The sequence below is a fragment of the Eubalaena glacialis genome, chromosome 1 (genome assembly GCF_028564815.1).
Source record: "Eubalaena glacialis isolate mEubGla1 chromosome 1, mEubGla1.1.hap2.+ XY, whole genome shotgun sequence".
Lineage (NCBI taxonomy): Eukaryota > Metazoa > Chordata > Mammalia > Artiodactyla > Balaenidae > Eubalaena > Eubalaena glacialis.
The window spans coordinates 221,157-235,693 of record NC_083716.1 but is presented as its reverse complement, the minus strand read 5'-3'; the positions used below and the strand labels follow the sequence as shown (position 1 = coordinate 235,693).

At 61.4% G+C, this 14,537-nt stretch overlaps 1 protein-coding gene across 1 annotated transcript; it reads right to left on the bottom strand.

Moving 5' to 3' along the window:
• Positions 1-5,364: 5,364 nt before the first annotated feature.
• On the bottom strand, positions 5,365-8,652 carry CALY (calcyon neuron specific vesicular protein). Its single transcript, XM_061181990.1, has 5 exons — positions 8,530-8,652; positions 7,482-7,598; positions 6,731-6,844; positions 5,506-5,709; positions 5,365-5,472 (listed from the first exon to the last, which is right to left on the bottom strand). Exons 1-5 carry the CDS (start codon positions 8,650-8,652, stop codon positions 5,365-5,367), a joined length of 666 nt encoding a protein of 221 aa, XP_061037973.1.
• Positions 8,653-14,537: the final 5,885 nt, after the last annotated feature.

Below are 14,537 nucleotides of genomic sequence, written 5' to 3'. Positions count from 1 at the left end.
GCCGTGGGCACCGTGAATGGTGCTCGGTTGCCCGCGTCCTGCCTGCGGTACCGGGGCTGCAGGATCACACTTGGCATCGTCCTGATTCTTCTCTCCTTGGCATCGCTGTTCCTCCCCTTGCTTTTAGGGCTCAGGGAACGCCACCCAGCTCAGCGGTTCCTCCTGATCACCGCCAATGCATTTTTCTGCCCCTTCCTCATGGTCTTCAGTGTTAACACCCTGTGCTGGTTCCGAAGGTTTTCCAAGAGGCACATGCGGGAGCTGGTCCGCAGAGCTGCGGAGGCCAACCTGCTGCTGGCGCCGCACTCGGCGCTGACGGCCTGCGAGACCAGGAACGGACTCTGCTTTGTGTACGTGCTGCTGGGGGACTGCAGGCGGGCCCTCCTGGGCGCCCCCGAGGGCGAGGCCCTGTTCCAGGAGGCCCTGCTGCAGTTCTCGCCCAGCTACATCTGCTGCCTGGCCCATGCACACCGCCCCCACTGCGAGGACGCCGCGGGGGCCCCGGGCCACGTGGAGCTGGGCCTGTGCTTCTGCCAGTTTGTCTCTCTGCAGCTGAAGAGACTCGGGGGCCTCGGGGTTAAACCCGTGTGACAGCTGGAGGGCCCTGCGGACGGGGCTGCGCTGAGCCCTGGCTGGTGCACGCAGGCCTCTCCCCTTGGTCCCCTGTGCTGAGCGTGGCGGCCCTCAGGCCCCTGCGTCCTGCCAGGCCAGAGCAGGACTGACTGCAGACCGGGCGCCCTTTCTGCCCGTGGCCTCCCCTCCAGCTCCGCCCCAGCTCCTAACTGCAGACCTGGTGGCTTCTCCTTCCCCTTCGGGCGGAGGGCGTGCTTGGGGCTGCAGCGACGCCCCCTGGAGCAGGGGCGGGGTCCATCCACCGGCGCTGCCCCTGAAGGCTGGCTCCGCTTCTGCTGACGCTGTTCAACCCCGAGAGAGCAGCCTTGGAGCGTGAACTGGTTCTGAGTGTGGGGATAGCCGGGCAACCTTAGAGTCCTGACTGAGCGGCGTGGCTCCCATCGCTCTGTGCCCCCAGGGGAGCAGGACTCTGGCCAGCGTCCCCAGAGGTCCCTACGCACCAGGGCAGGACGTCGGAGGTGCATAGTGGCCCTGGGGCTCTGTCCTGGGCCTCAGTTTACCGATCTGTAGATGAGCAGCTCGCAGAAGTTCCTGGCCCTCCTCGGGGAGCCCCCGGCCCGCGGCCAGGTGCTGTGCTGGCGAGAGCTTAGCTAAGATCTTGCGTGGTATTGTGGCCCCGCAGCCACTTCGTTTGGCCGGCAGCCTTGCAGTCAGCAAGTGCAGGCCGCGGACAGCAGCCCCAGAGTCACAGGCCAGTGCAGACTCCCGAGGGGCCTTCCCAGCAGCCCTGTGAGCCACAGCGCCCTCCCTCCCTGGCCTGCCTTCCCCTGGCGCCCCTTAGATGAGACCCCCAGGGTGGACCAAAACCCCACTCTTTTGGTTTGAATTGACCAATCCGGCCCAGCCCAGGGACCCCAAAGCACTGCCCCCGTGGCCCCTGATGCAAGCCCGTGCTCTGGTCCCGCCTGCCTGCCTGACCTCCCCTGCGAGTAGTAAGCTCGCCTGTTTCATTGTCTCTTGTGGTCTGTTGTTGAACCTGGCTCACCATCCAGCACCCTGTGCTCCACTTAACAAGGGTTAATTGAACGAAATCATAACACGAGTGTCTTGCTGGAGGCTGGCACAGAGGCTGTACTGGTCACCTCCATCCTGGAGCCAGGATCGCACAGAGAGGCTCCCCCTCCAGCGGAGACTGACCAGCAGTGTGAGAGACAGAGAAGAGGAGGCTCTGGGTAGGGGGGCAGCGTGAGCAAAGGCGCCAGGCAAGAGCCAGACCTCGGGGGCCCCAGAGGTGGGCCCTGACACAGCCTCTCCGTGGCCCGTAGGGCCTGGCCCCCCTGCAAATTTAAGGGTTGGGGGCTGATGGGGAAGCAGCATAGCCAGGACGTGGTGATGGGCACAGCCAAAGGGGGGAGTGTCCTGTGAGCCCCAGAGCCTGCTGGGTGGCTTGGGCGCTGGAACGTTCTAGGGGATGGTGCTTAGCAGCAAGACCCATCCCGAGGGTCCCAGCACCTGGCCTCTGAGATGCCCAAGGAAGGGCACCGTCTGGGCCTCACATGGAGAAGGAGCCTCGGAACAGTGGGGGCTCCTGCTGCCTTCCAGCAACCCCCCCCCCAAGACCCCACTGGGTCCTCCATCCCCAGCAGAGTATCAGCATGGATCCATCCACCCCTGCTCCAGGCCAAAACTGCCTCTCGGACTGCACAGGTGGCACCCACAGTTACAGAGAGGCCGACCCCAGGCCACACTGGCCACGCCTGCCCAGGCCGAGGGTCCACTCAGTGCCCAGAATGCATCTGTGCCAGAGAGCACAGGAGCCCTGGGCGCAGAGCTGGGCAGCTGGGCAGCCTTCAGGGACCAGACTCCTGGGGGCAGCACAGGGAGCCCTGGGAGGCAGTGCCTGGGACCGGGGGCGGAGGCCTACCTGTGCGCACGCACCCACACGTATCCGCACATGCCCACATGTATGCACACGTACCCACATGTATCCGCACATGCCCACATGTATGCACACGTACCCACATGTAACCTGCACATGCCCACATGTATGCACACGCCCCCACATGTAACCTGCACACGCCCACATGTAGGCGGAGGCCTACCTGTGCGCACGAAGGAGCCTCGGAACAGGGGGGCTCCTGCTGCCTTCCCTGCAGACGCCCCAGGAAGCTCCTCTGCTGGGTCCTGGACTGGTTCTCAGTGGGGTGACCTCAGGCGGGCTGGGGCCTGTGAACCCCAGGGAGGGGCTGAGGCCCTAACCAGTGCTGGGACCCCCCCCTCACAAGGCTGCTGGTCACCAGGTGCTCCGGCAGCTGTCCGAGGCCGGCCCTGCGTCCTGGCACGCCACAAGCTGGCAGCCACCCCATGGGGCCTCTGCAGCAGCGCCCCCTTCAGCCCCGCAGTTTCCCATGAGACAGGAGAGGAAGGCCTCCAGGATGAGGCTGCCACACCCTGGTGACCCCCGTCCCAGCTCAGGCCTGGATTCAGCAGGGGTGAACTGAAGCTCTGAATGGACTGTCCCCAGGGCCCCATACGACCCTCCAGGGCCTTTTAGGACCCCCTGACATCCCCAAGACTAGGCCCCTCCACTGACCCTCCACCTGGCTGGGCTCTGCCCTGTGGGTCAGGTGAGCCTTACCATGGACGGTGGGGATGGGCCAGAGCTGCCCTCGCCAGGATCCTCCCCCAAGGGGACAGGGTGGGGGTCCTGACAGCAGAGGGCTGTCCTGTACCTGCTCCGCGCGTCCTGAGCACTGGGTCGAGGCCATGAGCCAGGCGCTCTCCCTAGAGGTCCTCCCTAGAGGCGAGACCTGGGCGGGGCCGGGGGGCACCAGGCCCAGCTGGGACGGAGTGTGAGGGCAGGTCCCAACCGCCTCGCTGAGAAGCGTCTCCACAGGTCTTGGGGTCCAGGGTAGTTGAGAGTCACTTTGGCCAAGGAGACGGCGGAGCTGCGTGTTGCTGCAAGGGCTCCACGCAGGTGACGGGGTTGGCCATGAGGGTGGCGGCAGTGGGGGGAGGGGTCCCTCAGCAGGATGCCCTTGGTGGGGCGGGTTGCAGAAGGTACCCTGGGAGCGGGTTGATGTTGGCGCTGCCCAGCGGACCCTTGGTGACCCCAGGGGCACAGAGAGCCTTGTTCCAGAGCGAGGGAACCCACATTCGTGAGAGGGGCCCTGTCCCAGCAACCCCACAGGTGCCAGCTTGCCTGGGTCCCCATTTTACAGACAAGGAAACTGAGTTTTCAGGGGTCTGGCCCCAAGAGACTGTGCAGCCCCCGTGGCAGGGCTGCGGCTGACTCTCTTCTCTGGCCTAGGTCCCCTGCCCTCCGATCCCCAGCTGCTAGGTGAATGGCAGGAACCCTGAGGTGGGACGTCCCACCTGGGGACACAGCCACAGCCAGGCGGGTTCTGGAGGCCGGTTCTGAGGGGAGTCCACTCAAAACACAAGCCAGGAGCCCCCATCCCAGTTCAACACCGCAGGACTGCTGCTACCTCTGCGGGCCACACTGCGGGGCCGGGACTACTGCAGGGGGCCGGGCAGGCTACCCAGCCCACACCCTGACACTGGCCAGAACCCACAGCCCTCTTGGCCCGGGTCCATCCCAGGAGCCTGTCCTGGTGCGGCGAGGTGGGCCGCGGGACCCCGCAGACGGCGCGGGGAGGGTGGAGCCCTGCTCTCGCTGCCCCTCTTGGCTTAGGTTCGCCCAGAAGTGGTGCGAGCAGCGTCAGTTCCTGTTTGCTGCTGAAAACCCGGGAAAGTCTTAAGAGGATGTAGCACAGGCAGCTCATTTTAACTTGAAATGGCTTAAATTTCATCTCAGCAATCCTGGGTTTTAGTTCCAGGAGGTGAGAGAATTTCAGTTTAAGATCTGACTAACTCCGACCTCGCGGTGTCAGGCGGGTGGGGTCCGCGCTGTTAGATGCTCAGAGGGCTCCTGGGGTATGAGACCCATAGGGAATCTAATTAATGAAGTTTGTCACTTCTGGGAAATGTCTTTAAAAGTTTAGAGAGATTAACTGTATTAAATGTATAAATTAATGGCGTATTAATTAAAGAATAAGTGAAGACATATACAAAGGTTACTAGGTTAATAAATGCTTTTAAATTGAGCTTTAAAGCTTGAGAAACGCTGGGCAACGGGGGACAGAATTCGGGCCCTCGCCCGAATGGGGTTGGGGGGTCAGGAAAAAGGCCGGAGAACCGAGGATGCTCAGGAGAAGCGCGAGATCCAGGTGGAGGTGAATCTTTACTCAGAGAAAAGCGACAGAGCTAGAGGCTCACGGGGCGGGGGGCGTCAGCGAGGGGGCCTGGGAGCAGGGGTGCGACCACGGCGACCACAGCGACCACAGAGCGGGGAGCGTCGGGCGAGGGCGGTCACAGGTGCCGGCGTGGGACGCTGCGAAGACAGAGAGGAGGAGGGGTGAGGCCGGGCAAGTTGGGGCGGGCGCACGACCACCCCGCCCACCTGCGTGCGAAGAACGGAGGCTGAACTCCGCCCTCCCGCCTCCAGTTCACCTGACCCCGCCCCCCACTGACCCCGCCCCGCCCACACTCCGGTCCCCGACCCCCGCGCCTTGCCCACGCCCCTCATCCCCCATCCTGCCCTGCCCACGCCCTCGTCCCTGCTCCCTGCCCGAGACCCTCACGCGGTCACAGGGGTCGCCAGGGCGGACAGCAGCCCTGAGTAAGCCTCCGGCAGACCGGGCCGGCCCCCCTCCCCCCCGGGGTGGGGGGGCGGATAGGGAGGAGGGTCCCACCTACCCGGACGGGCTGCGGCCCGGACGCCGGAGGCCATCACTGGGGGGCTGGGGGCGGCGCGCTCCCCTCCACCTTCTGCGCCGCCTCCTTCTCGCCAGGCGCCGAGGCCTCCCCGGAGGGCTTCCCCGAGGGCTTCCCCGAGGGCTTCCCCAAGGGCTTCCTCGAGGGCTCGGTGACCGCCGCCATGGCCGCGCGGGCAGGCGCCTTGTGCGCCTTGGGCGCCTCCTTGAAGGCGTGGTAGCTCGCGGACAACCACGGGGTCTCCGTGCCGTGCTTGCGGCCCACTGGGTAGGCCCCGATGGCCGCCAGGAGGCTGCGGTGGTGCTCGGGGTCCAGCTCGGTGTAGTACATCTCCAGGGTCAGCGGGGTGCAGATCTTGTGCTGCGGAAGGGGGCCGGTCAGGGGCGGGGGGGGAGGGGGGGGAGAGGTGTGGTGGCCGCGCCCCTGGGCTCGGGTGTGCAAAGCCGGGTGCGTTTTTTCTCAGTGGCATCAGCCACGATGCGGGAGCCGCCTCCGTGGGCCACCCGTGGGCGGGCGGTCACCTCTGGGCCTTCCCGTCCCTTCCCGTCCCTTCCGCTTTTGAGCAGTTCGGTCATACTGTAGACAGTGCCCCTAAATACACTGATTTCTGCCGTAATTTCAAGCCATCAGGGGTCGGCCTCCAATTCAGAACTGGAGGCTCCGCAGAGAGCCAGCCCTTCTCGGAACGCACCGGTGGCCGTGGCCTCCTCCCGAGTGAAGGGGAGGGGGCTCGGCGAGTGCCCCGCGGCCCGCCCCCACCCCGCGGGCCCCCGAGGGAATCCCAGTGAGTGAGGGGCGTTAGCAGCCCGGTGCACCCCTGGAAGTACAGTGAGGGCTTGTGGCCTCTGTGGGGGGAGCGCTTCCCTCTCGGAAATCATGGGGAAAGGGGGAGGATTTATCTACTGAAAACTTAGAGTCTTGAAAAAATACACTGAAAATGGTAAAAGTCACCATAAGCAAAGCTGAGAGAAAAGAAACAAGGATGGGAAACACTTTCCAAGCATAGAGAAGACCTTAACATCCTGTGACATAGAAACACGCCACATGCAAGTGAGGGAGACTTCCCTCCACCTGGACCTCCTTCCTTACGCTTTACTTTTTAAATTACAGGAAGAGAAAACCTCTCGCTAAAACACCTTTTGTTTTAATTTTTCTAAAGATAGGACTTGAATATACCTGGGAGGTGAGGGGGCTTGAGGGCCTTTGCAGGCCACGTTCCCGCAGAGCTGGGAACGCCCCAGACCAACCCTCCTGGGGGTAGCTTGGGGGAGAGGAGGCACCCCCGTCCTTCCACAGGACACCCCCCGGGACCCTCCCTGGCACTCTGCCTGCAGGGCACGACTGCCCTTCCCAGCCCTGGTGCCCAATCCACCGGCCTTACCCGAAGCAGGAAGCCGTCGGGGCAGCTGAACTGGTCGTACCAGATGGCCTTGTACATGATCAGGAGGCAGCCCATGAGCGCCATGGTGAAGGCGATCATCCGCCCTGTGGGCATCTGGGGGGTGGGCAGGTGCGGAGAGGAGAGGTGGGGGGGTGAGGCTGCGCAGGGCCCGGGCCGCGAACCTCAGGGCCGGCGCCTATTGCGCACACGGCCCAGGGCTCACCGGCCTCTCAGAAAGGATGGGGAAAGGGGAAAGGGGCAGAGTTACTACTGAGAAATGAAAGGCTTTAGAAATGGTACACTAAAAGTTATCAAAAAGCCTCCATTAGTAAGCTGAAGAGCTAGAAGAGGAAGGGAAAACACATTTGCCAGAGACACAGCAGGAAAAGTGAGTCTCCATCATATACGGGAAACCTGTGAGTCACCGAGGAAGAGACAAACGACCCACTTGGGAAAGGGTGCAGGGCACGAGCAGGCACTGCGTCTCCTGCCAGGAGCGCCTCTGAGGGCGGCGGCTGCTCTCACCCCATGTTACAGCAGCAGCGGGGAGGCTGGCAGGAGCCTGGTGCTGCCCAGGCCCGACCCCTACCTCTGATGGGGTGATTCCCTGTCCAGCTCTACTGAGAGCAGGACCCTGACGGAGGGCCCCCCAGCCCACCCAGCCCAGAGCCTGGGTTCCCATAACTTGCAGCTGCCTCTCCACCTCCCCCGCCCTGACTCCCCACGGAAATGGCGGGGAGGGTTGGGTTACCCTGCCACGTGCATCCTCCGGGTGGCCACCGCCCAGCTTCTGGGCCTCCAGGTCAGAGAACTTTGTCGGCTGGTCCCCGGAGGACAGCTGGTATTCTGTCTGTGTCTTAATGACAACCTGTGGGAAGAAATAATGCAGGAGGACCCTGAACTAGGAGGGCTGGGAGGGAAAGGGGGCAGGGGTCAGCTGCCCGCAGTGGTGTGGGTGCTAGTGGCAGGGCTCTAGTGGCTACAAGCTGACACCAAGGGAAGGGGACACTGGAAGTTGGCCAGGGCCGTGGCAGCCCAGGGCCTGGCCAGATGATGGAAAGAGCCCCTATGTCTGCTGGTTGCCTTCAGCTCTCAGGACACTAGCTGTCCCTGCCAGAAGCTTCCTCTTCGATGGCACCACAGCTTGGCCCCCTCCTCCAGGAAGCCCACCACTGAGCCTTCCCTTTGGGAACCAGGTCCAGAACGGTAGCAGGCATGGTCGAAGCCCACACAGATCGCTGGAGAACTGCCCTCGACTCATGGGAGCAATGCTGGGAAGTGCCCCCTGCCCTCGTCAATGGCTGACTGACAGGGGCCTCAGGCTGGGACAACTCTCCGTGCCATTCACTCTCCAGAGCTCCGGTGGGGTCAGGCAGGGCTGTGCCTGAGCTGAGCTCTGCTTCTTACAGGTTCCTCCTGAGAGCTCCCCCTCCACCCACCCCTTGCCCAAGGACCTCATCTCAGGCCGCAGTCCAAGAAAGAGCACGCCCAGCAGAGGAAGGGGGGTAGTTTTTGCTGCTGAGCCCCTGCTGGACAGCAGGCAAGCTGGGCACTGTCTGTGAGAGCATGTGAATCCTCACCACCACCCGTGGCCAGTTTTACCCTGGTTTGCAGATGAGGAAAGGGCAGTTCTGGGTGGCGGGGGGAGCCGACCAGGTCACACAGCAGCCTCAGCCTGGCCCTTCCTCCGCTTGCTCAGCTGCCCCTTAGAGGAGGCCACACCTAAAGCCACCTCGCTAACGCCCATGTGTTTCCAGGGCAGAATGAGACAGGCCTCCACGCCGGCCCAGGCCCCTCACCTGGTCGGAGAACGCAGGCTGTAGCTGGCTGACGTCCAGGGGGCTGATCAGAGGGACGCTGTCCATGGTAGCCGCGTCCCCGGAGCCTGTCTTCCCCGAGAAGCTGCAGTTCAGCTTCACCATGGTGGATGGCAGTCCTCGTCCTGTCCAGAGGCAGACACAGGGTCACTGGCCACCGAACAGATGTCCACACCAGTTGGCTCTGGAGTGAGAGGGCCCCAGGCTGGCCCTGATGCTCCTCACGCCAGAGGTGGGTCGGGCCGTGGGCGGCCAGGCCAACCTCCCCAGGACAAACCGGGTGAGTCCAGCCACAGGATTCTAGTCCCTTGCTGCCCACTGGACTCCCTTTGGCCCCCACAGCTGTGCAGGCGATAGTGCCTCGGACTGGTGACTGCCTGGCAGAGTCTTCCACTGGCCCACCTGCTCCAGGAGACATTCTAAGGGCAGCAACCAACAGAAAACAATCCCAGATAGAAGCCTGGAGAGTAGGGTGGCCAGACTTAGCAAATAAAAGTACAGTACGCCAGGTTAAATCTGAATTTCGGATAAGCAACGGATGCTTTTGCTTTTTATGATATATCCATGTAATATGCAATACAGGGACATACTTATACTAAAAAGTATTGTCTATCTGAAATTCAAATTTAACTGGGTGTCCTATGTTTTATCTGGCAACCCTACTGGAGATGCAGGAAGTAACAAAGAGCTACAGAAAGAGGATGCTGGTGAACGAATCCAAGAGCGAACTGCACAGACCATGGCAGTAACGGTGTACATGGACTGGACCATCTGGGGAGCTGGACGCCCCGACAAGAACAGGAGTGCGGGGCAGGGAGGAGGGGGGAGGGACCTGCATGGCTTGGAGGAGCGCAAAGCTTCCCGGGGGAGGTCAAGATGGTTTCACTTCTAGGCTGACCGATGAGAGAAAAGGAACACAGCAAATGACTTGAAACGGAAAAAACAGAACCACAAAATATACTCAGTCAATCAAAAGGAGAAAGAAATGGTCCCATGTCCACTAAGAAATTAAATCTGTTGTTAAAATCTTCCAACAAAGAACTCCAGGCCCAGGCAGCATCACCCCTGGATTCTACCAATCACTTAAGGAGGAAATAATGCAAATTTCATACAAAACTCATCCAGAGGAAAGAACAAGGGAGCACACCCCAGCTTGTGAAGCCAGCACGACCTCTATCTCAGAACTCGGCAAGGACAACGAGACAGAAGACCTCGCAGGCCATGCTACCCACCAACACCAGTGCCAAGGCCCCAGATAAAATGCAAGCATGTGGAATCCAGCAAGATATTAAAAGGCTGGGTGTATTCTGGAAATTTCACATCTGAAAAGCAATCATTATTTTCACCATATGAACAGAATAAAGAAGAAAAATGATCTGATCAATTTCAATAGTAGCTGAAAAAGTATCTGGTAAGATTCAACATTTGTTTACTATTTAAAAAAATCTATTGGAATTCCCTGGTGGTCCAGTGGTTAGGACTTCACGCTTTCACTGTCGAGGGCCCAGTTCAATCCCTGGTCTGGGAACTAAGATCCCACAAGCTGTGCGGCACAGCCAAAAAAAAAAAAAAAAAAAAAAAAAAAAAAATTGGGAGGGAGATACAAGGCCCTTTATTACCAGTTCTATAAATGATGGTGATTTATAGAGGTCCTAGCCAAGCCATAGGGCAGGAAAAAGAAATAAGAGGTACAAAGCCTGGATGAGATTAGGTAAGACTCTCATTATTCACAGAGAAAGCATCTTGTGTGTGTAGAAAATCTAAAAGAATCTGCATATAAATTATACGGATTGGAAAGTGAGTTCAGCAGAGTTGATGGATTTAAGGTATTCAGGAATCAGTCCTGTTTCTATGTATCAGTGACAAAAAATTAAAACATAATTTGTTGAGAGATTCTACTTAAACAGTATCAGAAATATCAAATGCTCAGGAGCAGGTCTAAGAAGAGATTAGAAGGACCTCCCTGTGGAAAAACAGAAAAAACTTCTGTCAAGACATTATTGACTGGGACTTCCCTGGTGGTCCCGTGGGTAAGGCTCCATGCTCCCAATGCAGGGGGCCCAGGTTTGATCCCTGGTTAGGGAACTAGATCCCGCATGCCTGCCACAACTAAGAAGCCTGCATGCCACAACTAAGACCCTGTGCAGCCTAAATAAATAAATATTTTTTAAAAAAAGACATTATTGACTGAGACCAAATAACTCCTAAATTCCTTAAATAAATGAGGAAAGATATGGTCATGGATTTTGGAAGTTTCCATGTTTAAAAACGTCATTTCCCTTCAAAGTGTAGCTATAGAATCAATAAATCCCAATCAAAATTCCAAGGTGAATTTTTTGTGTGAATTTTTAAAAAATATATCAATAGTTATGTATTTTTAAAATAAATTTATTTATTTTATTTTATTTTATTTATTTTTGGCTGCGTTGGGTCTTTGTTGCTGCACGCGGGCGTCCTCTAGTTGCGGCGAGCGGGGGCTATTCTCATTGCAGTGCATGGGCTTCCCGTTGCGGTGGCTTCTCTTGTTGTGGAGTACAGGCTCTAGGCACGCGGGCTTCAGTAGTTGTGGCACATGGGCTCAGTAGTTGCGGCACATGGGCTTAGTTGCTCCCTTCTGGGCATCAGCTCCACCACGGCCGGTGCCTGCCAGGCCCTCGCTCAAACCCCGGCAGCCAGGCCCTGCTGTGTGTTCCGGTGCGCGCAGGCCAGGTGGGAACGCAGAGGGGGAGCCCCTGCCAGCGGCAGAGTCAGACAGACCTGCAGGACGTGTGGGAGGCGCTGGGCAGGGAGGCTCGGGGCGGCCACTGTGGGGAGGGCAGGAAGCCCCCGGCCCAGGCTGGGAGAGGGGCCGCCCCATCGTGGACTCACTCCCCAGGCGCCCGCGGAGGAGGGTTCTCTTAGGGTCTTGAGCCGGCGCCCTTCCCTGGATGTGCGCGCCTTGCCCGGGCCGTACAGACCGGCAAAGCGTCCCCACTCCCCACCCACCCCAGGCTGGGGCGGTGTGCTCTTCCTGAGGTGGGTCGAGGCCTGGCCGGGGCTCGGGCCTGTGGATGACGTCCGGGCACCTGGGCACCTGCCCCAGACGGGCGGGCCATCTGTCATTCTCCGCTCGTACAGCGCTTATATGACGTCCACGCTCCACGAGGCAGAGATGGGCAAGGAGCCATCAACATATAAATAAAAAAAGGTCGGGCGATCCAGTGCGAAGAAGAAAATAGAGATGAAAGCCGCCACCGAGAGAGGGCCGCGGAGGGGGCGGGGGGAACGACCGGGGACTGCAGGGGAGGGCTGTGCGAGGTGGGGACAGCAAGCGCCCCGGCCTTGAGGGGAGCTTGGCGAGGGGTTGGGGAGGGTGCCATCCAGGGGGAGGGGCCTGGGGGCCTTCACGCAGCAGACGCCCCGCGACTCTCAAACCCAACCTGCGGTTTACAGACAGGAGCCGGGAGGGGCAGAGGGGGCGCAGCCCCCACCCCCGCAAACTTGTCAATCTCAGCTTGGTGGCCGCGCCCCCTGGAAGGCGGAAGGCCGAGGTCTCCCCCTCCTCCCCCGCAGGAGGCCCCTACCCATACGAGCTCCGCCTCTGGGTTCCCTTTAAGCCAAACGTAAGCTCCAACTCCTCTGCCTCTGCATGACGTCCACGTTACATCATCTTGGGTTTCCATGGCAACAGAGACAGGCAGGCAATGACACGTCTTCTTGAAGAAAAGAAGACTTGGGGGCCCAACGGACCCTCTGCGTCTGGCTCCAGGCGCCTTGCTCCAGGCAGAATGCTGGGGTAGGGGCTGGGCTGCATCTGACAAGCCCCCCCCCCGCCTCCGCAAAATTCCTTTCCCTGCCTGAGTCATGCAGACCCTCTGGGCAGGCAGGCTGGGCTCATTCACACGACAGACAATAGCTCCGTGGAATGGGAGGGGTCTTTCCTACTCCTCCCACCGGCCCCCTCCCTCCACCCTGCGCTGTAATTGTGCCTTCGACAGCGGATCAGCTGCTCCGCGCTCGCCGCAGGCTGCTGGGCCGGGGTGTGGGGCGGTGTACGTCTCCTCTACGAGGCCTGGGGAGGGGGCACAGGTTGAGCAGTGAGGCTGTGCTGAGGCTGCGATGGGTGGCTGGACGGGAGGGCACGGACCCCCAGCTGAAAGCCTTCAGGAAGCTCGGCTGCAGGTCACGTCACAGACTCGCTTTCACACATACGCCACCCTGCGATGCTGCGTCACTAGGAGGTATGCACGCACCGGCGCCTGCATGTGCGGGCGGGCACGAGCGTCCTGTGCGCATTGGGCGTGCGTGTGACAACGGAGCGCGGGGGGCCTGCGCGCTTTGCTGAACCCCGCAAGGCCCCCGCCCCCGCGCCGCCCCTTCCAGGCCCAGCCGCAACGCCCACCCAGGTGCGCTCCCACCCGTTGCCCTGCAGGCCGATGGGGGGTTTGACTGCCGGTTCAAGGGCAGCTGGACTGCAGGCGCCAGCCCAGCCCTGAGAGGCCCAGGCGAGCGGGGCAGGTGGGGGGAGGTGCAGGTCTGCCCCCCGCTTCAGCGTCCCAAGTACCAGCCACCTGTGGCTCCGCACCGAGAGCCCGCGGCAGGCGGTTCTGGACAAATGCCCTCTCTCCGCTTCTTGGCCACGTCCCGCCTGCCACGCAGCTTCCCTCACCTCCGCCACCACCGTGCCGTTGCCGACAGCGCTTCGTGATCTGGTCCGTCGGAAGCCCCTTCTGCCTCCCCCACCCCCTCAGGTAGAGCTGAACCAGTCCTGGAACTGGCACCCCTTCCCCACCTCGGGACGCCCAGCTCCCACTGGCTCTCTCAGACCTGCAGAGGTGGAGCTGGCTCTCGGGGAGGGGGCTGCAGTCACCATGGGACGGGGGGAGCTGATGTCCAGCAGTCCTACCCCCACCCGAGCCGCCCCGCTCTACCGCGGACGGGAATCCGGGCGGCACGTCGGGTCTGCGTAAGGCTGGACAACCACGGCCCTTCTGGAACATCCAGACAGGGACCCGCCCCGCGGAGGCCCCGGACCCTCGGGGGGGCCTGAGGACAACCTCCTGCGCTCGGGTCAGCAGAGACCCCAGGAGAGGACACCTGCCCGGCCGGCCGCCAACGGGTCAGCCGCAGTTCCCCCCGTCCGCCACTCTCCCACCCCTGCACACGCCCCTCGCACATCCGTGCACACACACCAGTATACCTGCGACCCCCGCACACCCACCACGCACACCCGCGCAACGCACGCGCACACCCTCCCCCCAGCCCCGCTCCACAAGGACAAATGTGGAAATGGCTCACAGGCGGCTCCAACGGGCAGCTGCAGCAGAATGCGGTCGCAGGACAAGGATGCGGAGGAAGGATGCGGTTCCAGACGCTTCTCAGCTGCTGCGCGGCGGGGGAGGGGCCGAGCCCCAGACCGAGGCTGCCCTTGTTGCCAGGGAGATGCAGGCTGGAGGAGGGGAGCACTGCGTCTGCCGCCGCTGCCCCCCTCCCACGCGTGCCCGTAGGAGCTGCGCTGCCCCCCCCCAACCTGTCACTGGCTTAGACACGCACACCACATCCACCCACGGCACACATCTCACACACACATCACACACACACACCATTCACACGCTGCACACACATATACATACACCTCACACTCAGACCACCGCACTGCAGGCGGGGCGGGGGGTGGGGAGGGGACGGACACCCTGGCCAGCATCCTCCCCGAGGGATGTCCAGGCTCCCAGGCACCACCTTGTCGGGCGCGCAGACTTGCCCTCTTGCCCCCTTTGGGCCGCTTGGTTCAGGCACAGCTGGGTTGGGCCCCCACCCGCCCAGAGGGCCTCCTCCTCACGTCTCGGCGTCCAAAGCCCCGACTGTCCGCTTTCCGAGGACAAGCCCGTGACTCCCGGTAGCCGCTGTGGCCCAGGGCCTGCACAGCGCCGGGCATAGAGCAGCCGCCGCCCAGTCGCGTTGTCCGAGTGAGCAGGTGAGCGGGGGCCGTGGTCTCAGGACCCCGGGGCTCA

Excerpts from the sequence above, each read along its gene's own strand:
- CALY (XM_061181990.1), bottom strand. The coding sequence starts at position 8,652 with ATGGTGAAGCTGAACTGCAGCTTCTCGGGGAAGACAGGCTCCGGGGAC. Across the intron at positions 7,599-8,529 it reads AGCCTGCGTTCTCCGACCAG|GTTGTCATTAAGACACAGAC; the intron begins GTGAGGGGCCTG and ends TTCTTCCCACAG. Across the intron at positions 5,473-5,505 it reads CCCGCGCGGCCATGGCGGCG|CCCTCGGGGAAGCCCTCGGG; the intron begins GTCACCGAGCCC and ends CCCTTGGGGAAG.